Source organism: Gallinula chloropus, assembly GCF_964237585.1.
Source record: "Gallinula chloropus genome assembly, chromosome: 3".
NCBI classification, from domain to species: domain Eukaryota; kingdom Metazoa; phylum Chordata; class Aves; order Gruiformes; family Rallidae; genus Gallinula; species Gallinula chloropus.
In genome coordinates this window covers 33514621-33540432 of record NC_140087.1, presented here as the reverse complement: position 1 = coordinate 33540432, position 25812 = coordinate 33514621, and the positions used below count along the sequence as shown (strand labels likewise).

The 25812-nt window shown below is 37.4% G+C and overlaps 1 protein-coding gene across 1 annotated transcript in view; it reads right to left on the bottom strand.

The window, feature by feature from the left end:
* Nucleotides 1-25812, bottom strand: part of SHPRH (SNF2 histone linker PHD RING helicase) — a 52751-nt gene that overhangs the window by 3295 nt on the left and 23644 nt on the right. Inside the window, exons 14-28 of the mRNA XM_084262256.1 lie at nt 25269-25390; nt 22582-22670; nt 20732-20824; nt 18172-18279; nt 17092-17234; nt 15340-15513; nt 14958-15020; nt 13653-13878; nt 11051-11194; nt 9722-9823; nt 8826-8897; nt 6996-7184; nt 2154-2246; nt 1381-1467; nt 743-921 (exon numbers count right to left, since the gene is read on the bottom strand). Coding sequence (XP_084118382.1) covers nt 743-921; nt 1381-1467; nt 2154-2246; nt 6996-7184; nt 8826-8897; nt 9722-9823; nt 11051-11194; nt 13653-13878; nt 14958-15020; nt 15340-15513; nt 17092-17234; nt 18172-18279; nt 20732-20824; nt 22582-22670; nt 25269-25390 — 1884 coding nt within the window. The remainder of the gene's footprint in view (nt 1-742; nt 922-1380; nt 1468-2153; nt 2247-6995; nt 7185-8825; nt 8898-9721; nt 9824-11050; nt 11195-13652; nt 13879-14957; nt 15021-15339; nt 15514-17091; nt 17235-18171; nt 18280-20731; nt 20825-22581; nt 22671-25268; nt 25391-25812) is intronic.

Genomic DNA, 25812 nt, shown 5'->3' with positions numbered 1-25812 from the left:
TAAGGAAAAACATTAATCTTACAAACTTTCCAAAACCTTTGTTAAGTGTTCAGCACCACCCATGTAAAGTCTACAACACTGAAACAAATAAATTATATGCAAACTCCTTAATGTTTTCAAAAAGATGTAGACAGAGGTGACAGCAGAACCACAATTTAAAAACAGTCAGTTCTGAAGAGTGTGTGCTATAACTTTCTTTGTTGGAAAACAAACAAAAAAACCTGAAAACAAAAATCCTCCCAACAACTTACACACCTTCTAATCTGGAGCCAGTTATAAGGAGCCTCTGAAGGAAGCTGGGGAGGGCTGTACCTGGGCTTAGTCACATACAAGGTAAATAATGAGTTCCTCCGACCTGACCCACAAAGCTAGAACATTTCTGGACATGCAGAACTTCAAAGTTAAAAGCTAAGGCATCCCTGGCACACATGAAACAGGGGAGCAGAGGAACAAGGTTTTTCAGGATTTTGGACTCAGGAGCCTGCGCTCTTCCTAAATGCCATCTGCTTCTGCATCTTAGCCCTGTAGCACAAGACTCCCTAAATCACACACTGGACATTTTCAGGAAACTTTTTAAAATTTAATTTTAATCTTTGCCACTTATGAGATCATCTTTAAAAACATGATTCCTATGAACACCCTTATCTCAAGCACTGAGATGTTCAGTGAACTGGATTTATTTTGATTAGAGAACTCTATTCTGGACCGTATCTAAACTGCCCCATGCAATTTCAACTCTTACTTTGTTTGGCCAATACGATGTACTCTGCCAATAGCCTGCAGCTCATGTGCAGGGTTCAGAATGGGTTCCACAAGCAGAACGTGAGTTGCTTCGATGATGTTTAGTCCATTGGAACCGGTGTGAAGAGGCAGCAGCAAAATATTGATGTTGGGATCGTACTTAAATGCAGAGAGGTTCTCCTAAAAGACAAACATCACAGTGGCATGACAAAAGTTACTTCAAAAGGTGGGGGCCATCTCTATATTTAAGTAATGGCAGCAGCTACTACAGGTTCCAGCATGATAATTTTGCAGCCTGAATGATTTAAGACCTGTCAATCTCAGGACAGATATTTGACAGGTATCAGGAAGGCAAGAACTTCTTGCAACACTGATCAGTGTCTCTCATCCTTAACATCCATGCCAATGCTTCTTTTTCAAAAGTGAATGCACTGTGTTTTTCCAAAGGCTTTAAGGTTTCTTTTTGCAATTATGATTTTAATTTTATAATTAATGAGTTAGAGATCAAAGCTTCTGCCAAACAAATGTGCTGCTCTTTCAGTTTCTCAAATGAAACAGTGAAGTAAAAGGATCAAGTTAAGTTGTATGAAATTAAAATTATTGGGGGAGGGAACAATCAGGAAAATATCCTTTTTGTACCTGAAATTTACTAATTCCGTTGATCTGAGAAAAAATCATGTTGTTGTCATACAGGGCTTTAGCAATTATGTCCAACATATCTTGCCACTGTAAAAAAAACCCAACACACACAAAAACCACACAATAAAAATAGCATTGCAAGCAGCAGTAAAATCTAAATTGTACTACTTAGCCTCCTTAAGAGAAAATAGACAAAAAGCATTTCAAGATCCTAGCATTTAGAAAAATAAGGGGAATAAAACCCCAAACAACCAAGATCTGTGTGCCAGGAATCAAATATTTCATAAGACTAAATAAGTGTATATCTTTTTCAAGGCCAGGTTGGATGGGGCTTTGGGCAACCTAATCTAGTGGCGGGTGTCCATGCCCATCGCAGGGGTTTGGAACTAGATGGACTTTGAGGTCCCTTTCAACCCAAACCAGTCTGATTCCCAAAATAAAAAGCTTGAATAAAAGAAATTGGTAACCATCACAAAAACAGTTTTGCAATGTATCAAAAAAGACAAATGGACATTAGGTTTAAAACTATCTAGAATTTCTAATGCTCCCGTGTAAATCTAAGTGCTTGCCCTTTAAAGAAGCAAGCTTTTACAGCTGTTGACTGTGATCATTGTTCATGTCCCAGTTACAGGAATTGCCCTACATATTCACAAAACAAACAAGCGGCTGTACAGAGTGATTCAACTTTTTGGTAGCGAAACTAATTCCTGAAAACATTATGACTACTTTAAACTCTCTCATGTACAAACAAGAGAGAAAATGGTGAATAATACCGTTGAGAAAACTAAGGATTTAGCCCCTGGATCTTTGATTTGAATTCTCTTCAGCGTTCGGATCACAGCTTCCACTTTGGTGGAGTGACTTCCCTTTGAAAAGTCAAAGAAGAGCATTAGTAAAGTAGGGTATTAAACAACTCCTTCCTCATTCACTGCATTATTAAATGACATTACATTCATGCTCTTACATATGGCACATAAATGTAAAAATTAGCAACCTGGAGGAAAGGCAGGTTAAGTAGTACTGAACTGCTTTTGTATCCCCCCTTGTAATGCCCTCCCATAGGACCCGCAGAGTATCGCAGCACGTGTGCCACACAGATACACCTGTCTGGTTCTGCGTGAGGCAGAATGGGCACCCAGGCACCACAGCTGCACCAAACGTGCCAGCTGTGACTGCTGAGGTTTAACTCACTGGCACAATCTTTATAGAATCTCCCAAATGCACATTTAGATTTCCCTCCCTTCACACCTCTTGTAAACCAGCGAGGAACACACCTACCCAAACAGTATGTCTCTTGCTTTTGTTTCTCACTCTGGCAACACCAAACTCATGCTCAATACTATGTGGCTTGTTATTTACATTTTAAATAAGAAGCAGCTGTTAAATATAATTAAATTAGTTCTTGAAGGACTGCATGCTACAATGAAAGCGTGCTCATATTTTGTATTCAGTATTATAGTGCTTAGTGAATCCAATACTACATTCCACTCCTTGTTCACATTGATTTCTGTACTCGTCCCTTTCTCCACAAGTCAGGAAAAGGATTCCAAGAAACACTTCTTTAGTATCTCCCTCTATTTCCCTCAGTTTGCACTCTGTATTACAGCAATTTTACTTAATGTGGGTTTTTAAAGAAGCCCTTAATTCCTTACTAGTTCTAACATGCATGGTAATTCCAAGCTGCACTAGATTCAGCAGGATAAATATTGTTTTATTTCTGGCTGCACCTGTCTTCTGAACATTGAATTAACTATGTTGGCTTGCTACAATGACAGATCAAATTCACTGAAGCTATGCTGCTTGCAGAATTGGCAGGGAAGGATGGCAGCAGTCTAAGCACAAGCTGGGGACGAATGCTGGGCTGCTCGATCATTCATACGTTCCGCAGCTAAGTGAATGCTCCAGAAATACATGTAAGGGACTTTCTGCAGGCTGCTTTCTGAAAGGCTGCACTGATCAGTACCATTTTATCTCCCAGGGTCTTCCACAGTGACTCCATCTCTGTGTCACAGACCTAGAAATAAATCAGCTTTTTTCGTGCCATCTCTGTTGCACCTGGTTAATGTTAACACTGTCTCCAAAAGTCAGAGAGACAAATAAAAACGCTTCTGTCAGTAGGTGTTATGATCTGGAAGCATGAATGACACGCTTGCAGCCCTGCGGCAGCTGCCTGCCAATCATAACCACCTACGGTTAGGAAATTGGAGACCAGCTTTTGGTATTTCCCCCAGGGTCAGTTATGTGTTTTTCTGCTACCATTCAGCTCAGATTCAGTGACAACGAGTCTGCCTAATCTGCTCTGACTGTCTTTTCATCAAAGATTTGATTCGGACCTTACCACAGGTCCTATTCTTTTCCCTGCTATAAGACACAGTAGCTTCAGCCACTGTTGACTTTTCCACCTTTCAGGCTTCCTGTGACTCAGGAGTTACTCATGTGGCTTTGTACAAGACAAGTCAGAGGACCTATGGCGAAGGAAAGAACAGCACAACGACCAAGGCTTTGTTTCACAGGACATAAAATTTCAATCTTGTTCTCAGTTATCTATGGAGAGATGAAACTGACAGAAGTACCCTTGCTATTGTGAGCTCTTGGCTTTCCACCTGCCTTAAAAAATGTTAACCCACTTACTACTCATACTCCTAGAGTTGGTCATTTTGTTGAATATCCAGATAAGTATTTCTAAACAGATTAGCTAGTTCTAATTAATTATGGAACAGCACACACTAGAATCTCTTTAACTACTCTAACAAACAGTTTCTGTCTCAGATGACAGGCTGGCAATACCCACTGTAACACTGACCAGACACTGGAAGCTTTTACAGAACAAAAACATGCAGGGATGCCAGTAACCTCTCTCAGTATAAAACGCTCCCATTTACAGTAGTCCTCCTGCATTTAAGCCATTCCCTTAAGATGGCTAGCACTGGTACAATGAAGAGCAAGATGCACACAACACAACAGGAAAAGAGTATCAGAGGGACAGAAAGTTCAGACGAGAATATAACCCCTGAATAAACCACATGCTTTTCAGATATACAATGCAAGATACTGAGTTTAACCTCAGTCCTGTAAAGAAATCATTGCAAGTTAGTTATTCTTCGTTAACTGTCCTTAAAGGAACGAGGCAGAAATTTTTAAGGATGCTGCTAGCTTTGGTAATACATACAGTGAAGTTACGCTATGGTTTTTCATGAAGTAACAATGGGCCTTGCTCAAAGTCACATGTGAATTCACATACAACTCATATTTTTGCTTTGCCTTAAGTTTTTGATGCAGAAATACTTCAAAAGAAAACACCACAACCCTTTACCCACAACAGTAGACGATACTGTCCTTCTGTGCTTTATTTATGGAATTTAGTTATTCTGTTTTAACATATTTTATGAAAAATATTTGAAATTTTCTTGTTAGAAACAGGCTGGTATCTCTAATCCCCGAGGAAATTATCTGGTAAAAGCACCAATAAAGCCAGGTCCCAATACCTAACACTTCAAAAACACAGCCTGTTTACTCCCCCTGGTGCCACATGCTGTCAACTACTTCAAATCTAATAGTTCGAGTTAGGACACATCTATCCACTCATAAAATGGAATTCCAGTTGTCCAGGGAGGCTGATCTAACTAGTGTGAACATGCTGGCACTGACTCCCGTATGGGCCAGCAAGCCCAGGATACCCGCAAGGTTCAAGGGGGCTTGCACAAGCACCATGGATGTCTTTGCCAGCTCATTTTGTTAATGTTTTTAACTACACTAGCTAGATTAAAAATACAATTGATAACTCCAGCTATATTATAATATTTTGAAGATCACAATATCATCTAAATCAAAATATTATCAATATTAGACCTTTACCTTTTAGTCCAGAATCCTCTGGGGTTTTTTTCCCCACAGTATTTTGCCAAGTAAGAGCCATCCATACCTTACGTGTCTGGTAATTTTAATAAGACTTGCATAAAATTAGTTACAACTGAAACTCAGACTCTCTGCCAAGCTGTCTGAACTAATCTAATGGGTTGCTAAATTAAGGGAGAAGTCTAAGGTAGTACAATGAAAAGACTTGGTCTCCTCAGAAGGCCAGGCTAAGACGAATTAACAGTCACAGAACTACCAGTCTTCAACAGCACTGTACATCATCAGCAGAAAGCCTTGAGAGAAAAGCAGCCCCTTGACAGGCAGTTTCTAAGAAAAAGAAGATGATTCAACAATCATCTTTTTAGCAGGTAGATGGACCCAGCCAGTGAGGCTTTAACAAAATACCAAAAAGTTGAAAATGCTGAGAGGCAAGAAGCACAATAGTTTTTCCAAAGTTTTGGTTTTGAAAAATTGAGAGGAAACACTCCTCCTCTCCCCCCCCCACCCCTCCAAAAAAGGAATATTTGCAGAGTATCCAGCTGCAGAGACACAGAGTCAACACACAGAATCCAGAGAACAAGCTTATACCACACAACTAGATCACAAGAATTGGGGTTGAGCTTGAAGAAAGTGGCCTCAACCATGTTACTAATGACACCCTTTGTAGGGAAAAGTGAATGTCCCAAACATTACTCCAAAGAAACCTTTCTCCAAAAATGCATTCATGGTCAACAGGTTCCAAGGGAAAGCACTAGTTCTTAGAAACAATATTTTATGGGATTAACTTTTTTTCTTTAGTTTTCTCTACTGGGATTTGACTTAATACTGAATAAACTTGGGGACAAGTTGCTGTAGGTACTCATTAGAACCTGTCCACTATTTTTTTAGTGCACAAGTTAGAGGAAGTACAGATATAATCTCCCTTCAAGTTTCTAATGTTCACTCACCCATATTAAAAAAGTAGGCTTTTTTTCCCCTCCTAACTATGTCTTGCATAGCAGAGAAATTACACAGATATGCCAAACGTAAAACAACTACTGTACTTGTCAGGTAGCTCAAGAAACATTACAGAAACCTATCCTGAAGTTAAGAATCAGGATTTACGTCCTCTGGCTAACAATGAAGGCTTACCAATTTAAAACACTTACATTATCCTAACAGCCTTATAGCACTGGCAGCTTACTCCTTTCAAGCAAACATAGCAAAACTGTGCCTTCAAATAGGCTCAGCTCTCCTTAGCTACAAACAGCCAGAAAATGCCACCATGACAAAACTCTAATCACCTGCATACTGACAGCATTTATTTCTATCCAGTGTCAACTGCTTGTAAATAAATCATAAGTAAAGCTCAGCAACAGCCGTCCCTCCTCCCCACACCCCAAGATAGCATTACTTTAAGAGAGGTGTACTTTTGTAATCCATCTACAAGGTCTTTCCTCAGGCACATTTAAAGAGGACATGTTAAAAAGATACCTTCTTTCAAATGATTTCATGTTTTGTTTCCAAAACTTTGAAAAGTTATGAAAACTTTTGACAGGAAAACACATATCCTTCCTCAGGGAAGTATGTAAAAACATTGATTACACTACAAGAAATGCCTAAAATATATGTCCAATTCAAAAGAACTATACCAGCTCTAACTAAAAATAAACAATAAAAAGAACCTACTTAAAAAACTATACGGTAAATTTGTCTGCCTAAACGCAGTATGCAACAAAACCTAACAACTATACACTGCTCAGAGCTCATGAGCAACGTACCTTTACAGGAATATCATCCTCCTGATTAGCAGTTTCTGCAGTGAAGACATAGGATATTTCTTTATGAGATGTCGTCTGTCTGCAAATGGCACATCGGATCGAGCTCCGGCGGGTGCCCACGCTGTACTGCTCCACGATGATGGCCACGCACTCATTGCAGAAACAGTGCCCGCATGTCAGCACTGCCCACTGTGCAAGGAGTTAAAAAAACCAGGATCAGTTTTGGATCAATGCAAGAGAGAAACAGTGTACCAATACAAGGTAAGTTACATTCTCATGGAAACATTATATTAATGAGATTAATCTGATGAAAATTCTTCAATTTTAGTTTTTAGCACTCCAGATGTCAGCCTGGATTTCAAAAGTTTTCCAGCAAAGAAATATGCATGATCCACAGAATTTATTTGCATTTATTGCTCATTATTTGCATTTTCCCAGCTTTAAACTGGAAGACAGATATTACAGTCTCACTTCTATGAATGCTGACTCTCAGTGCAGAATTAAATACACACTTAGTATGTAATCACAGAATGGACATTAGGTTGGAAGGGACCTGTAAAGGTCATCTAGTCCAACCCCCCTGCAGTAAAAGCAGGGAGAACTTTAGATCAGGTTGCTCAGAGCTTCATCAAGCCTTCATCTTCCACAGTTAAAAAAAAATAACTACACAATTGTTTGTATTGGCCTTCCATAAGAGTCTTTCTTTAGACTTTTTAATAAAGATCGATCTGATATGACTGTATTGATAAAGTGCTTTAATTTTTACCTATTAAGTCTTAGACAACATCTTTGTATTTAAGAAGACTGTCAACAGAGAGGCTTTATCTTTTTTTGACAGAATGCATCAGGAACGTAAGACTGCATTGCAGATGCTGTCCTTCCTTTGTGGGCCTACAACATCTACATGTCAGCTGTAACCTTCCACAACAAAGGAGTAGTTTGCAAACCATTAGTTTTGCACCTAGCAGCAGTGTCTTATAATGGCCTATAAAAGAGATTGCTACATACTAAGAGGAAAAAAAGTGTTTTCATTGGTTCAAGTGGCAGAGGGAACTGACTAAATCACTGCTGTCAAGCAAAATATCTTTTAGGCTTTGTAAGGCTCTTTCAATCATGCAGAAACATGATGCAAAGTCCTTGCAACACGACTGCTAAAGTGGCAGTCTTGACCAAGTTAGGTGAGTCTTTCTTTCCAGTGAGCTACTCCAGCTCAGAGATGAAGCACAATGGCAGTTAACAGGGCAGTCATCTGTTCTCTAAAAACCTGTACCACCCCTGGAAGAGTGCAGAAGGGATTTTAAAACCATAGCAAGACACCAGTTCACGATTACACACATTTACATAGCCAACAAACTGTAACACTTTAGAACAGTTACCCTAAAAAAGCCAATTTAGCCTGACTTTACAGGAGTCCTCATGTTTTTAGCTAATGCATGGTAGCTAGAGTATAAAGTGTACTACAGAAATTTACCTATTAGTTCATTCCATCAGCTTACAAATAGCAAATTTGGTTGTTTTTTTTTTGACAACAGTACAAAAATAAACCTTCAGAGTTATGAAACAATCAGCAACACACATTTTTGGAACACTTGTCATAACATTTAGGCATTGATGTTCAGCAGCTGAAGGCAGTAGAGGCGCTTGCATACGAGCAAGACACATGCATCCCCTTTCAGGGGACAGGCTATTAGGTACTTACAGGAAAGGGCTTATTTCCCCTGTTTCAATATCACATTCATTTTAAAACAGATACTAAAAATCTGACACATGACTGACATTGATCTAGGTAAAGTTTTTCTAGAAACAAAACCTGTTGACTAAACAACTTACCTGTCTTCCCAGTTGACGTGCACAGATCGGACATGGTTCTGGGTTAACTCCCCCAGTAGTTTTATCCTGAGACTATAAAGTAGAAAAATATAAACTTTGTGTTTTAATATATAAAGAGTTATGCTTCATTTAAAACATGCTTCTAGAAAAAATATTTTTTTTTAATTTACTCACACTTTATTAATAAATAAATCTGTTTAGATGAGTTAAAAATAATTTATGGTAAGCAAAAGGAGAACTGTTCATACTGCTGTCCTTCAGACAGCACCTTCAACTCTACTACAGTTTTGAAAAATCCTGGTAAAATACAAGCTTCAAACAAGAAACTCCTCATTTTCTATCATCTGCATGTTGTTTAAAAAACACTTAAGTACATTTAATCATGCTTAACTATGCTTAAGCATAATTGCACTTACTTGAGCACAAGTGAAATAATAAATATATTAAAATAACGTAACATACATGTGGTTTGTCTGGTTTGTTGGGGTGGGGATTTTTTCCATTTATTAGACCTACAGACCAGCTTGTCCTTCTGTTTTAGATGGTAAGCTCTTCATAAAACATCAATGGTATGCAGAAAGGTACATAATTTTACAAGGCTTCTAACTAAACATGCCCTAGTCAGTTTTAATGAAAGTTTTAACTATCTAAAACTAGTTCATAGTTTTATAACTGTGTAATTAAGCAAATTTCCAAACTATTTAATGTAATAAATGACTTTATGACTACACCATAACACACGGAACAACACACTTAACTTCCAACATGTAATGAATCTTCAGAGAAAATGCATTTACTTTAAAATGTAAGCTTTAAATAAATATAATGGCAGGTTTCTTCCACTAGGTAAACACAGTACATCACTTCAGTAATGACCAAGGAACCATAAAACTTGCCTTCTCCAGATTTGTGAGATACAGAAGTTGTCCTAATTTCTTTTGAAGCTGTGATTTGGCAACTGCCTTGTCATTCAGGAGTTTCACTCGATTTTGCTCTACCTATAGAAATAACATTAAACGCTTACTAAAAAAAATAATTCAGGTTTACAATAAGGCTTAAACTCATTTTTTTGCAAATTTCAACTGAATAATTTCCCAGGAACAGACAGAAGAGCAGCTCAAGCTGTAAGTTTAAGATACTCTTTTCTCCAAGCCATATTGATTATTTATTCCTTTCCTATACCCAGTATGACCACAGTACTATGAACGGACAGAGACCCAGGAGGCATACAATCCTGCTCTTTATTGTTTTATTTGCATTATTGCTTATTTCCAGAGACCAAAACAATTGAAAATAACTTATTTTCTTTTTAAAGTTTCTTTTAAATTTCATTCAATTTGTTACTTTTCTTATAGCCAAGTAGGTCCTAGGCTCTACTGCTGGTTCCAAAAACAATGTGTAAGAAACAATTGATTTCTTTATTTCTACTTCTCAGAAACTTTGACTTTTCATTTAACCTATACAAAGATGGAAACATCAAGCTGACTCCTTTTTAGATTACAGTTGGTAGTGGTGTAGTTATTAATGCCACCAAAGAGGCAAGCAGCCAAAGGATGAAGGCCAAATTAATGGGTGTTTCTTTTATGCCTGCAAATACATACATAAATCTTAGACTTTGTTAGGCAGAGTTCTCCCTTTTAAATATTGCTTTGATACACAAATGAAATATGTATTTCCCTGCTCAAAGAGAAGTAGTACTTCTATCTAACACTGATTCTCATGGAAAAAAAACACAAAATGCCTCTATTGAAAACATATTTCTATTGGTGCAAAAAAGAAATAATGAAGAGGTTAAATCAACCCAGCATTTTCTCTATCCTTATGAACAGAAAGTGTTTCTGAGGTGGCTCAGAAATTCTAAGATACTGAAAAAAACTAGTCTTTCAGTTTTTCACTGCTGTTTTTTAGATCCTTGTGGAAAGTAGCAATACTGCTGCTGGAAGGAAAGCAGTCTTCAGGAAACACACCACTCACAGTCAGAAGGCCAACAAAAATATATGTAAAGTAAGAGTTAGAAGCTGGAAAAGGCTTATAGACGGAGTGTAGAAATAAATAGGAACTCTTCACTCAAGAAGGTTTTTGAAATGGAAACAGAGGCATATTGTAGACTCCATACAGAAATCCAGATACAAATTTCAATTTTGTAGGAGGTAGGTTCTTTCAAAAGAAAAAACCCACATAAATAACCCCCAAACTCCACATTTCCTTCCTGTCAAGTACTTCACCTCATGGGGTTCTATGATGTGTAGAACTGGTGGATTTGGTTTTGGCTCATCAGGATGACGCACTCTCAGCCGTTCTGTGGCCATTGCCAGTTCATCAATAGCAGACACATGATCCCTAAGTACCATCCAATATTCATGAAGCAACTGTAAGAAAAACCCAAACAAATCAGTAGCAGAACTGAGTTGAGTTCTCTTTATATGACTCTGCCATACAATGCATAACATGAACATCTTTTTGGAGTAAGATAATGCTTCTTTACAGTAATGCAGCCAGAAGAACAACAAAAAAATCACGAAGCAAAACAGTATATAAAGCATCTTGCCTGCTTTCTTTATGAACAACTATAAATAGCTGCCTCATTTCTTCTACAACTATTACAGTAACTAATGCAACTAAAAGTTCAGAAAAAAAGCCTTGTAAGACTAAGTAAACATTAAATAAAGAAAAATGATGAAGCTATTTTAAACAGCTATTATACTACTAAGATTGCTTCTTAAAGATGAAATATGTTTTAAAGAAATAATAATTTAAGAGGTCTTGATAAAGGCACAGACAAGCACAAGGTGAAGATAACATCAGATTCAATTCTCCCAAGAAAAAGTAAAATCTGGCTTTCTACAGAAGAAATTGTTCCATCTAGAAGCATACTGTACATATCAACTGACATTATTTTTTAATTACTAATAATATTGTAAAATATTTCTTCCCAAGCTTTCTACTGTTTACGTATCTCCAAGATCTTACTGAACTTTTAAAACCTTTTTCAAATGCCAGAAATTACTATTTGTTAATTCGTGACTTTTTTTTCCAATTGTAAAGCTATTTCTAAACAGTTGGGGGGGGGGGGGGTCGGTGTGCTGACTGTTTGGGGTTTTTTCCTTTAGCTCAGGAAAAACTACTCAAACATTTGTTTTGAGCTATGCCTAGATGAAAACAAAATTTCTATGTAATAAACCTGCCATACAGGGTAAAGACAGAATAAGCTGGAAGGAGCTTACTCCTCCAAAACTAAAGAGCCTAAATTAAAATAAGGGATAAAATAAGCTAAAATTACTTGTGCTTAACAAAAACCCCCAACATTAAAAAGCTTGTTTTAGATTTAAGTGTTATTTTACAATGCAGAATCTGTAGCTCAATGTAGATTATAGTAAAACAGAAAACTGAGTCAGCATTTGCAGGTTTCAACAGATGGAATCATAACAGCACTATTTTCAGTCTCATTGGCATGTTAGTCCCACCTTCTGTTTCCTAAAGTAAAAGGACACAAAGAGACTGTGTGGCCTTCCTGCAGCAAAAACTGTCCAACACATAGCAACACAATGCCAGGTTACTGGCTACCTTATGTCCTCCTCTTTTTTGTCAGCTGCTACACACCAAGGACATAATGAAGCATGAGAACAGCTAGTGTCATTACTCTCTAAAGTCTTGAACATTGCACAGCTTCCCTACCTGCTCATTAACTTTAACTAAATGCTGACTGAGATGTCATTTTGTTTAAAAACGTTTTGCACTGTGTTGCGCTGCAACCTAGTAATTTTTTTATGAGGCAGCTCTGGATTAAGTCTCACTCCTCAGTACTGCCACCAATTTGAGGAAAGTAGGTGATCAGTAACCAAGTTTGCTAAAAACAAAGACCATGAACGCCATTAGTTAATCCAAGATATATAAAGTAAATCACTCTAGAGTATATTCTCTTCTGCTGAAGACTAAAGCTAGTAACAGATGTTTACATTCTTGAATAGCATACTTCTGCAAGAAGTATCTTTTCTTTTTCAAAACCTCCTAGGAAAAAGCAAATGAAGTGACAGTTTCTTAGAATCATGAAACAGAAGGCCTGGGAGAAAGATGATGGGGTAAAAGCCTTTAAAGGAACAGGAATTTCCTCTGATGTCAAACCACATTAAAAAAGGTTACAAAAGAGTCAATAAACCTGAAACTAGTATACCAAGTGTGTTCCACTGAAGCTGAAGTCTGCGTTAATTAAAAATAGGAAGGAGAAGCATTCAAGAGAAAACACTTTTGATTACACCTAAGCTGTAAGACAGGATGAGACCCTTGTGTGCAACAGCTCTTCCTCCTTCTCCACCACTGGTATGCATTCACTGCAAAGGAACACAGACACACAAGGAAGCATGAAGAAAGCCACAGTATACTCCAGTAATTTTCTGATCCAAACAACTGGAGACTAATTATCTCAGGCCATATTGTGAAGTAAACAAGATGCAGGAAATAAAGCAATAGCAAAAGTACAAGTGTAGCTAGCACAAAACTGAAGGTAAACTGAATTACAGAATGGACCATTTAATTTGCTGAGTCTTGCTGCATTTTTATCTAACTAAACACATTTAATGATATCTTTATACTGTCTTAATGCAATTACATTACTAATTTGTTTAGTAGCTAATATAGCTTTTAGAAACTCTTAAATCGTATACATACCATTTTAAATCAAAACCTGTAATAATCACTGTGAAAAAGCTCTGTGTAGGCAAACCCTAATTTCAGGAATACGACTTAGATTTGTTCATATTCAGCTTAAGTTTATTTGTATTACATTAAATGGACTACACAGCTCTTCCATCACCATCTAATTTACTGTACCTTATATTCCTTTTTCCACGCTTCGAAGAGTTCCAGAAATATGCTGCCTTCTTCAGTTAGCTTAATATCCATTCGGTGGGCTTTGGCAAAGGAGAGAATAGCTTTCAAGGCACATTCAGTTTCACTGGTCGCCCACAGTCCTCTACTTGTGGTGGGCAAACGGTCATCAACGAGCCCTTCTTCATCTTCTATCATCTCCTCAAATATTGCCATTTGGCCTTTAACACTTAAAAACAAACCCAACACAGTCCTTATGACTAACTTTGTAATTCCACATCCATTTCTACTGATCATATATTCAAGCCTTTTAGTATTTTATTAAAAGGCAAAGTAAGCAAACAAAAAATATAAACTTGATATCCCAAAAGCTTGCTTCCAATAGTGACCCCAGTACTAGCAATAAAAACCACTGTACAGGCTATGTTGCCACCTCAAAATCATCAGTAGCTTTTATAGAAGCTTAATGCATCCTATTTATCTTTCAGTAGCTATTTAACAATGCCACATTTATTTAAAAAACCTGCAATTCTGACTTCTTAAATCAGCAAGTTACAGTTAAACTCTGATGCAAAATCTGCTGTGCACTTCAGTATTTAAGAACACCACAGCTGCCCAGTTGCCTCCTCAACATATACTAATTCAGAAACACACTAACACTTCCTAATTGTTCCAGCAATTGTTATGTAACAGAACTTCCATTGATAAAGACAGTTCAAAATGTTTCCTCAGTGATCTGAACATTTTTAAATCCAGTTTTGACACTGAGGAATATGAGAGGTAAGAGTCAAAAAGAAGGCATGCAAAAGGCTGCAAATCTGTGCCTGTCATTGCTGCCCATTATTCAGACTCCTCTCACACCATGTGCTGGTGCAATCCTCCTTTCCACTCTCAGCTGCATTCTTATATGAAATTAGTCAGGTTTTTTAAAAAAAATTATTAATGAACAAGTATAGTACTATACTATTTTCAACCTGACTGCAGATAAATATTTGCACAAATGGGAGCATGTGTTTAATTAGCATACTGGAATGTGTGCAGAGTTTCTGAACACCTCAACACTTCATTTCAAACGTATATGATTACAGCAGGTTGAGAAAGAGCAGAATGTATTCATTCCTTGTACACAGCTTTTTCAATTGAAATTCACACCTAAAATTAAACCTGATAAATAAAATTGCTATCAAGGCCATTAGCAAGAAGTTGCTGTGATTTGTTCATAAAATTATTTCAGGAAACTTAAAAGTAGAAACCAATCCACCTTTCACCTTTTTAAATAGTAAGAAATGTATAAAGCTATGGACTTACGTATGAGAAAAGAGCTTCGACTCGTATTCTGTGAACAGCTCATCAGCCTTACAAAAGACACAGCTGCAACAGGGAAAAATTGAAAACAGAAGCACAGTATCATCAGAAACCAAATTCTTGTAATTCCCTATTCCAACATACAAAAAACCCCACACAAAGTCCTTAAAGAGAAATTTAACAATTTTATGTACAGTTGATATAGTAACTGTCAAAGTTTTATAAGAATAAAACCAAATTAAGGTCATAGTTCTAACAAACGGATCTGTAATATCTGTATGCATACAAATCCTGAGTACAAAATAAAGGCCTTAATCTCTTATTTCAAATGCAGGAAAAATGACCAATACACCTCTGAAGTATATTATCTATTTTGAAGACATACTTGTTAAGTGGAAGTCTAACAGGTCGCAAATGGCAGACAGTGGCAGCCTCGATAACCTGCTTAGAGGGAGGACCTTCTAAGTTTTTCACTGCTTCTCTTACAAGCTTCTGGAACTTCTTCACTTCCTCCAGCTGGGTTGTCAGCAGGTATTGAAGGCCTCTGCAGTCACGGAATCTGATTTAAAGAGAAAGGGAACTAACTGCACACAGAGTCACCAAATCCAAACAATTCAGTATTTTAAAATACAAGAGAAATAGCTAAATAGCAATATAACATACAAAGTTCATACCATAAGCAAATGTTTCTTATTATGACGTGTAATGCTTTCAGATATCACAGAATTATGAATTGGTTTGGGTTGGAAAGGACATTAAAGCCCAAATAGTTCCAATTCCCCCCTACCATGGGTACTGACACCAGACCGGGCTGATGCCTGGTGTTTATAGAATAGAAAGACTCTTTCAAAGACTTGAGAGATATAACTGAATGTTAGTAGTCCACACCAGACTGCAACATTCTGACCCACAATGCAAGTCTACTAAAGGCTAACAGCTGTGCATACTTAGTCTTATTTTACACCTTGGCCAAACTGATTTTCAGTGCACCTGTACAATTCACAGTAGCTTCAAGTACCCATCACAAAAATATACCATGTTTTGCAAGTTAGCTTTCAAAGCTAAAATTATTAACCAGACACAACTGTGAACTATTTTCCTAAAACCGAGCTGCCACTCTTGATTCAAGTAGGAACATGAAGACCAGTTCATCACTTCCCATACAGTGTTTTGCCTGTGAGCAGATGTCTCTTGCTGAGAGTGCACCAATCACACAAGGTCTGGTGTTAGTATACAAGACAGTGGTTCTATCCCGTATGGAAATTTTGTTCCAAAACATCTATTTTATGGAGTGTGAAAAAAACAGGTTTAACAGCACTACTAAAGTTTGGGATTTAAAAGTATTAAAAAGTAAAAGATATACTCATTTCCAGCAGGGCAAGGAGGAATTGCCACCTGTTATGATCATGGTAACAGAGTAGTAATGGTGGAGGTTATGTCTCCAAATGTGCACAGATTTTAATAAAAAATATGTAAAGTTTTAAAATTTATACACATTTCACATACCCATGAGATATGTATATGCATTTATATAAATATATTTTTATATATAGTAACAATTACGTATTTAACCAAATCATGATTCAGAAGGACTGTATTTAAGACCATAATGGTTATTCGTGTATCTGGGAAAACTGCCTGAAGTTAAACTGTGAGAGCACTTCCCTTCCTACATCTCCCTTCTCCGGGATGAACTTTTGAGTTGGAGCACAGAGCATACAAATGGAGGCTGGGAGAACAGGGTTTGCTCAGCCTGAAAATGAAATCGCTCAGGAGAGACCTTATTGCTTTCTACATCTATATGACTGGAAGGTACAGAGAAGACTGAGCCAAACTCTTCTCCATCTTTCTTGCTTAGCAGTTGCATGAGCACAGAAGACTGTAAAACCACAGTAGATAATACAAAGGAATATTTAAAAGAATGCTTGTCTAGGAGAAAACTGCAATTCTCCTGCTTTTCTTTCCAAGTCTTCTATCTACTTATGCTTTTGGGGGGACCCTTCTTGAGACTTAATTGAAGCCCAGATGCTCCAAAGCAAAAATGCCTGCTATTTAAGTGCAGCTGTTAGCACTAATTGGTAAGAGGACTTGAGCAGACTTAACTGTATTCATTAGCCTATTTTAGCTATTCTCTTACTTCTCTGCCATGGAGAGTTTATTGGTCTGCTGTTTGTAGTTGCTGGTTATTTCATTTTGCACACGCTGAACAAGCTCCTCATCGATGGCATACTGTATCGCTATCTGGATGACATCCAACCACCAAGGAGAACCTGCATGTATCTGTATGCAAAAGAACAGATTTAACCATGAATATTCAACAAACAACCAGCTTACTCACTGCAGCAAAGGCTTATACTGCTTTTTAGACCATGATCAGACACAGACTGGTCCATGGAAAGAAGAAGATGGAAGTGTGCTTAAGAAAATACCCTTTTCCTGTTTCAGTGAATACATAAGTTTTCTACATTCTCATCTACATCCACACTTGCAAATTGCTTCAGTACAGTTATATTACCAAGGCCATCTACATAGAATAGTCACATCAAGATATTGTAATATCAAAGTTTCCTCTTTCTTTTTCAAAAAGAGGTTGAAGGATCATTTCAGAGAAAGGAAGCACTCTGAGAAACTAACAGAGCAACACTGAAATGACCATGTAATTTTAAAAGGTGAAAGAAGTTGCAGTTCACTTCCTCATGTGCTATTTGCCCCTATTTAATTTTTGTCTTACTATTAAGCAAGAGACAAGCAGCACTTCAACTGAGGTGCACAGCAATTCACTAAGGGTGCACGCTTTCCATGAAACCTGAATTAAACACAATTAAGCCTTAAGGACAATAAGGTATCAAAGAGCAGTTCCTTTGAAAGTAACTAACTGAAATACTATCTTGCAAACCACAGAAATTCAAGGTTTCAAGGCCAAAACCTATCACTTATTTAAGTACATTACATGTGAAGCCAAGTTAATATAGAACTTAAGCATGTACTTCTGGTTTTAGTCATCTGTCCAAATACTGTGTGCCCCTGTGGGGAACACTAGAATACGTTTTGGGGCTCTGTGTGTGTGTTCATATACACACACTGCTAAATTCCCATTCCAAATAGGTCTTCAAAGAACTGCTAGAAATAATAAACACATGGGGTTCTGGATAAACAGGTGAAAATATTAAAAAAAAAATCTGAAATTTCAGAGACTAAATATGTAAGAGGTACCTGCCTTTCTCTGGAGCTCCCGAATGGTCTGAAGAACTGGCTGTAAGGCCTGATGGGCTTCTGCAACTTCTGCATTGGATTTGCTCATATAATGCTGTCGCAGTTGTTCTGCCTGTATGGAAATAAGAGTTTATATTATGCATAAATAATACTTACAGGGAATAACTGAAAGTGTAAAAAACCCCCAGGTATTACAGTGTTTTCAAATGGTTAGCTACCTACGTGCCACCCACTTTCATCTGTAAGCAATATTTAGCTTTTTTTCCCTCCAGAATATAGTATTTACTAGTAGGCCCAAAAAACATTTGAGAAGACAAATGACTACAAAGATGCTAACTATGCAATTTTGCTTTTGGACATGCCAAGCCAACACAATAGGATTACACTGCATTACAAAAAGTAACCGGAATTTGCTTCATAATTGCTACTTCTCTGTACAATATGTTGTGTTGAATAAGCAAACAATAAAAAAAAAACCTAGAACAATCTGAAAACAGGGCAATTTCATTAAGCTACATATAAAACTTTTCCACAGAATAACAAGAAATATCTAAATTTCATTTTAAGGTGCAGGCATAATTTTTTTCATAAAAATTACTTCAGACAGCAAAACCCCCTCTTGGCATGTAGGTGTCTCCAATATAGTCAGTACCAGTTTACTTGGTATTTTAAAAATCGAAGAAGAAATATTTCCTACAGGTAAGATGTACACACATCCCCATCTTTCACCATTTCACTAGATATCTTTATTTTGTGCATTTTAAGACAAATACTGATCATTACTACATAACTGGAGAGGCTGAAAGAACTGGACTCGCACAGCTTGGAGAACAAAGTAGCATCCTTCCAGCAGCCAGCTGGGAATCACTTTATGGAAGTACATGGAAGTAAACAAGGGACAATGGCTATAAATTGGTATTGAAGGTTCTATGTGAACTTTTTTCACCACTATGAGGATTATGAATAATTTGAATAGGTTGCTCAGGGCAGTTGTGAAATCTCTTTCCTTGGAGGTTTTAATGTCCTGACTGGATAAAGCCCTGAACTATCTGGTCAGAAATCAGTGTTAGCTCTGCTCTGAGAGGGTTGTTCAATCACAGACCTCCCAAGGTCTTTACCAACCCAAACTATGACTCAGTAACAATGTTTGCAAGTGTGGTCCATGCATCCGCTACAAATAAGCAATGGGGAACAGTGATCCCAGCTATCTCACCAGATATTTCCCCAGTTAAGTCTAAGGATACAAATAAACATGCTTATGTACACAAGTAGTAACATGGTGACTTGCTTCTCTGGCCAAAGACGGTCATCCTTTCTAGATGCTTAGACAGTACATCAGTGCTGGATAAACCAGCTGCTCTAGGTTATGAAGAACATCACAAATCAGGACCTTCTCAAGATAACTTCAAATAAGATCTCAGTACCACATGCAGAACCAAAGAGAGGTAGAAAAACAGCTTCAATGCAGGATAGAGAGGATGCATTAGACAGCGTAGCTTGTATTTACTAGGAGATGGGGAAGCATTTTGAAGTGGTATGCAAGAAAAATTAACTTCTCCTAGAAAGGAATCTTGACTATCTGCAGTTAAAATGAGAAAACCTAAAGAAAATGTGAAATAAAGGATAAAGAATTCAGGACAATGCATTCTTTATCAGTAATGTGTACTGAAGTTATTAAAATCTACATAAGAACATTGGGGGTGGTGGTGGGGATATGACATTTCAGAGATAAAATTTATTAAACCTTCTACAAAACACACAGTTCACCAAACATTCAGAGCAGCAGCACTTCATTGGACATTTCTGCTCTCATCTCACACAGTAAACAACACTTGACACTATTAACCTGAAAAGAAATAAATGTAATTAATTTGAAAGCATTTTAATGTTATTTCTTTAATTAGAGAAAATACTGAAGGATAATGTATTCGGTCTGGCTGAGACGGAGTTAATTTTCCCTGGAGCAGCCCTCATAGTGCTGTGTATTGTAGCTAGCAAGGTGTTGATAACACATCAGTGTTTTGCCTACTTCTGAGCAGCACTGGCACAGTTCCAAGGCTGTCTTTCCAACATTATTCCCCCCATCACCAATAGGCTGGGCAAGATCTTGAGAGGGCACACAGCCAGGACAGCTGACCTAAACTGATGAGGGGGTATTCCATACCATCTAATATATGCTCAGCAATAAAAGCTGAGAGGTGTTTGTGTGTGTGTGTGTGTGGGGGGAATAAGCACATGCATGTACAATGTTTTCTTCCAGAACAACTACTACACACATACTGAAACCTTGCTTCCTGGTAGTGGCCAGGCATTGCCTGCTGATGGGAAGTAGAGAATACATCTTCTGTTTTTCCTTTGCTTCCACATGCAGCCTTTTGCTTTAGTAAATTGCCCTTGTCTCAACCCACAAGGTTTTTTTCCATCTTATTTTTTCCCTTCTGTCCTGCTGAGGAGTGACAGAGCAGCTTTGGTGGGCACCTGGCCACCAGCCAAAGTCAACCCACCACAGTGGAATGAACAAGTGCTCTTCAAAACACATTCATGTAAAATTGAACAATGTTTACCTCTTCTGCCAGTCGGCTATCACGCAAAGTTGGGGGAATTCCTGGGTGTTTTGCCAATAACAGTTCCATCAAATTGTGTGTGGAATGAAGTCTCTAAACATACACAAAGTTAACAACAATCATGAAAAAAATACATTGCAACATCTGTGACAGAAAAAGGATTAAAAGCAATAAAAGCTCACAGCACAAAATTAGTATTAAATTTAGTTTCTTTTTTTCCCCCTTTGTTAATCTGGAAGCTTCCTAGAAGAAAAATAAACATTCTTTTCCTCATTTTAATGAGATAGGAAATGAAGCATTAACAAGGCCTTCTTCAATACCTCAAAAGCAAATCAGCAGACAAGTTTGATACCAAGTCATCAGATTGTCCCATATTCACCCTACTAATTAAAACACTATTACAGGAAACAAATTATCCCAAATGATAGTCTTGTGTAAATATATTTCACAATATTATAAGGATATAATTCACTAAGGAGTAGAAAGGGGTGAGGGGGAAGGGAGTAGAAAGGGGGGGAGGAAAAAAGGGAGTTGAAAGGGGGAAGGAAAAAAGGGAGTAGAAAGGGGGGAACCAGCTCCTGAGAGATTCAATACTTTTCAATTTTTTTTCACTTTCCTGAAATAAAACATGACTGAACAAAGCATGACCTTTTTGTTCTTTTTTAGGAAAAATAAGCGTCTTGTTGGTACAAGACAATTCTGTTCTTCCCTAGGATCACGCTACATATTCTATGATTCCACATCCCAAACCAGACCCCTAATAATATGCTGCTTCTATGTATCTCCCACAAGCTCATACTAATTATCTCCACAATCCTGAACTTGAACCCAGGAGGTGAAGCCAAGAAGGGCCCACTTTTTTACTGTTACTATCTCAGCCATCCAAGAGCACTGGCCAGCAGAGATTTGCCATTATCTTAAAGAGCTAAGCCTACACAACTGGGAAGTACTCAGCAGGAGTTGAGTTTCATTACATGAAGGCAACATCAGGCAGTAAAACAGCTTAATGAACAATGTTGTTACGAGTAGTTTAACAGGTTTATGCTGATATGGCTATGCTAAGTGAAAAAAGTCTCTGGGAAGTCACAAATGAGAAAGAAGGATCAAAGCAGTGCAACAGAACTATCAGATAACCACATATGATAATATGTCAAACAATAATTTCCTAAAGCAAGCAAAGTAAAGAAATAGATAAGATGTGATCAGTTGTTCATCATTAATATTTTAAATATCTTGTTACACTTAAGAGAACTGTGGTAATTTTTGGCCTATATTTCTTGAAGAAACATCAACATGTTACTTCAAGAACCACTGTGGTTTGGAGAAAAATATATTTTGTTAATATTCAAAATTAATATTAATATAATGCCTGAGGAGAAAATTAACTTGAATTATTTCTCAGGTTTTGATGTCCTTTCAGAGAACATTTGCAGTGCAGCAATTTTATTCTATATCATTTGGCACATTAATATAAATCTCAGAGTAACCCCATCGTGCATTTGCAGGATGTAATGTAGTGCCATGAACGTGAGCAATCACAGTTGCACACACACAAATCTAGAAGTTCAGCTTGTTAATTTAACGCAGAACAGTAGGTGGAGATCATACACTGCTTCTTGGATATCATGAAGACTCACAAGGAAGAGTTTTTAGAAATAAAGTAGCTTTCCCAAAAAACACACACATAAAACGTTCACTGGACAGATTCCTATATAAGACTGTGGTAATGACAGCAGGCTGAAAGAATCATTCAGCACACAACAGGAATGAAGAGAAGACTGACCTGTTAAAGTAAATCTAAAGTATTTCAGTTCTTAACTACATCTCTTTACATCTGAATGCTCACTCACTTGCAAGGAATCTGTTTTGAGCTTTTCTTTGTGCTCTTCAGATGATCTTAACACTTCTCTGTACAACTCTGCAGCCAGTGCATATTCTCCTGAATTAAAAAGAGTAACAAAAACATACACATGTTGCGTTGGTTTTAAACATACAGCAAGCCATGACTGGCTGTCACTTGTAGCACACTACAATGTTTTCAGAGAGGCTGTATAATATCTGCTTGTCTTCAAGCAAGTCTTTCCTATTCACCACCTCCCTCCTCCCACCAAAAACACAAAACAAAAGAAATCCAAATAACTGGTTAAAGAGTATATTATATTTTACAAAGATTAAAGCTGTTTTCAAATTAAATATCTTTTGTCACTAAGATCTGTAGACTTCTTGATCTTAAAATATGTATTGACAGCAGTGTAAGTCAAAAAAAATCTCATATATTACACTAAGAGAAATAAATTTACAATTTACTGCAGTGATGCAGTATTAAAGTCACACTGCAAATATATTATTCACTCTTCCAGTGAAAAAAAAAAAGCTGTGTCATACTTGAGAAACGCAGAAATGATTATATACATGCAGGGAACATAACTGCTGATGTAAGCTGCTAACATCACAATCACTTCTCAGAAAATAGACTACATTAATTTGAAAAGAAATACAAAGTTGAAGGTGCATATGGAAAAGCAGCCAAAAGAACGTATTTTTTTCTTTTCTCAGTTGACAGAAATTTAATTAGTAATAGTCTTAGAAGACACTTAAAACCACAGATAAATACAGAGACTGGAAATGTTTAACAGAAATCATCTTCTGACATCTGGAAGTGTAACAACCCTATTTCAACAGATTTGTTGCTTTGTACATTGAACCAGTTGCAGGGGTGTAGTCCTCCAATATACTACTGCCATTACTAGTAACAGGCCAAAAGCTATGCGCTGAATTTGCAAGGCCTCAAGCTTGAAGCTTGTCATACCTCTTTTGACTTTCTTAACCTGCAGTGATCTTTTACTTGGCTTAGCTGTGGCAGCAATTCTGCTAATTTACTAGGTGTCTACGGCTAATTTTTATTATTTGTTTTTAACTTTTGTTTATCACTGTGTTGTACAATCACAGCTTTATATACATTGCTGTAACAAGCAGTTGCTCCAAGTAGAACGAGATATTTACAACTAACACAATGCAGTACAAATACAGGCCAAGTAACAAAAGCAGAGGCCTTGAAAAGTAAAGATACAGGATGCAGTGTAAAGTACAGCCACAGGATGTTAAGAGATGGTGCACAGGCTTGGCAGTGAAGAAGGAAGCCACGGCTATCAACAACTCACCCTCGAAGAAATGCAGACCTAGAGCTGGACAAAACTGGTTTTAGGGGCAACAAAGAGAACACAGAAATAGTATGTGACATTCATAAAAGGCATCATGTACACTAAATTTGGCGTTAATGTGGAGCTATAGATCAGTGAAGAAAGAGAAAGGTGTAGAAGCATGCTAGCAAGCATAAAAGTAACCCTATTTGGATCCTCCAGTGAGAAAGAACAAACCAAACATGTTATGCCTCTTGAAGAACTCCAGGTGGTGACAGCTAGGCATAGCACAGCCACAGCTGTGAAATCACCGACCTCAGGACCCAGAAGAACAGTAAAAAGGTGAGCATAAAAGCAGGACAAGCAGCAGAAACAAGTAAATGTCAAGTAAATGTGATTTTTTTTTTTTGTCTGTAACAATTAGATCTGGACTAACAACAATAAAACCTATAAGATTTCAATTATTCTAACAATAACTTAATGGCTTTGCTCATAAGGTACACCTCTTCCTCACCCATAAAGACAACTGAATGGAACAGTAATGCTGGGGTGCAGAGGGGAGCGATGGACAAGATCTCTGCCTCAGTCCCAGTTTTGTTCCTCACCAGATGCAGTTTTCAATCTTTTTAAGCACATAATTCTCTCAAAAATTTTATCTCTGTGCTGCAATTATAACAATGTATTTCAAACCTACTAACTATATACTAGAGAAGCTGAATGCTGTCTTTCTTTCTGTAAGGCAAGTAACAGAACAGGCAGTTTGTTTTTCCTCTTTGAAAGCAGACTTTACTATGAGCTGGAGAAACTCAAGCAGCCTGTCAACTTTAAGAGACTTATTACTTGGAAAGAGGCATTTATTTTTTTTCCACATTCACAATAATAAACTCGAATTACTTGATTTGTTTAGTGGGACATTCAAGATTTTTTTGTTTGTTTCCTATTTAAAGCTTTTTTTCCCCCCTCCTAATTCACACAAAACAATGACAGAGCTGCAGCAAAGAGATTCCATAGTCAGCATAGCAGTTTGCATGGCAGGGGGCACAAAGCCCAGAAAGCAGGACTTAGGAGCACGTTCAGTACAACTATACAAATAGGACTTCTTTTATTGTCCCAGCACACACAGGAGGTGGAAGTGAGAAAGGATATAACACAGGAAAAGACAGAAATACTCTGAGACACCTCAAAGATGTACCAGACTACCTATATTCCTTCCTACTTCATCTACAGTGATTGTTGGGTTTTGTTACAAACACTGTTACAATCCTGGAAAGCTAGAGAGATTTCCACTTCAGCTTTTTCCCGAATTTGAAGAAGTCCCTGTTTCTGCACAGTGTCAGCTAAACCATAATTGGCCAACTAAAAGGAGTAAATAATATGCTACAGCCATCTAATCTTACCTTTAATGATATGGATACCAGCTAAGCCATTAAGAGCACACACCAACTGCCGGTGAGCTTCCTCACACTCTGTTCGACATTTCTTCTGCAGAGATGTTAACAGTTCCTCCATGGTCATGGTGCTGAAATGGAGACCAAATAGCTCAAATTTGAAACAAAAATCACAAAAGTGTTGTTACACCATGCAACATGAGAGACTGTTACAAGCATCCAGCATACCGTGAAAAAGTTTACTTGAGATTTATTTACTTATTAATAAACCCACAGTTGTCAGCTTTTCTTCCAGCTACAGCTTTACCCTAACTTGAGTATGTCAAGAGGTGGACATCATCTAAAATTTGAAAGAAATAAGAAACAATAGGAAAATTAGAACTAGGTAAAATAATCCTTCACAGGGCAAAATATTTTGCTCCTTCTGTTACCGTGGTGAATAGGACACAGAAACAAAAATAGATCTCATTTTGCTAGAAGCTGTTTAAATGAAAACAGCTATGAGAGACTATGTTTTTTCCCCTCTGCAACCAATCTAACCATGCAAAATGTT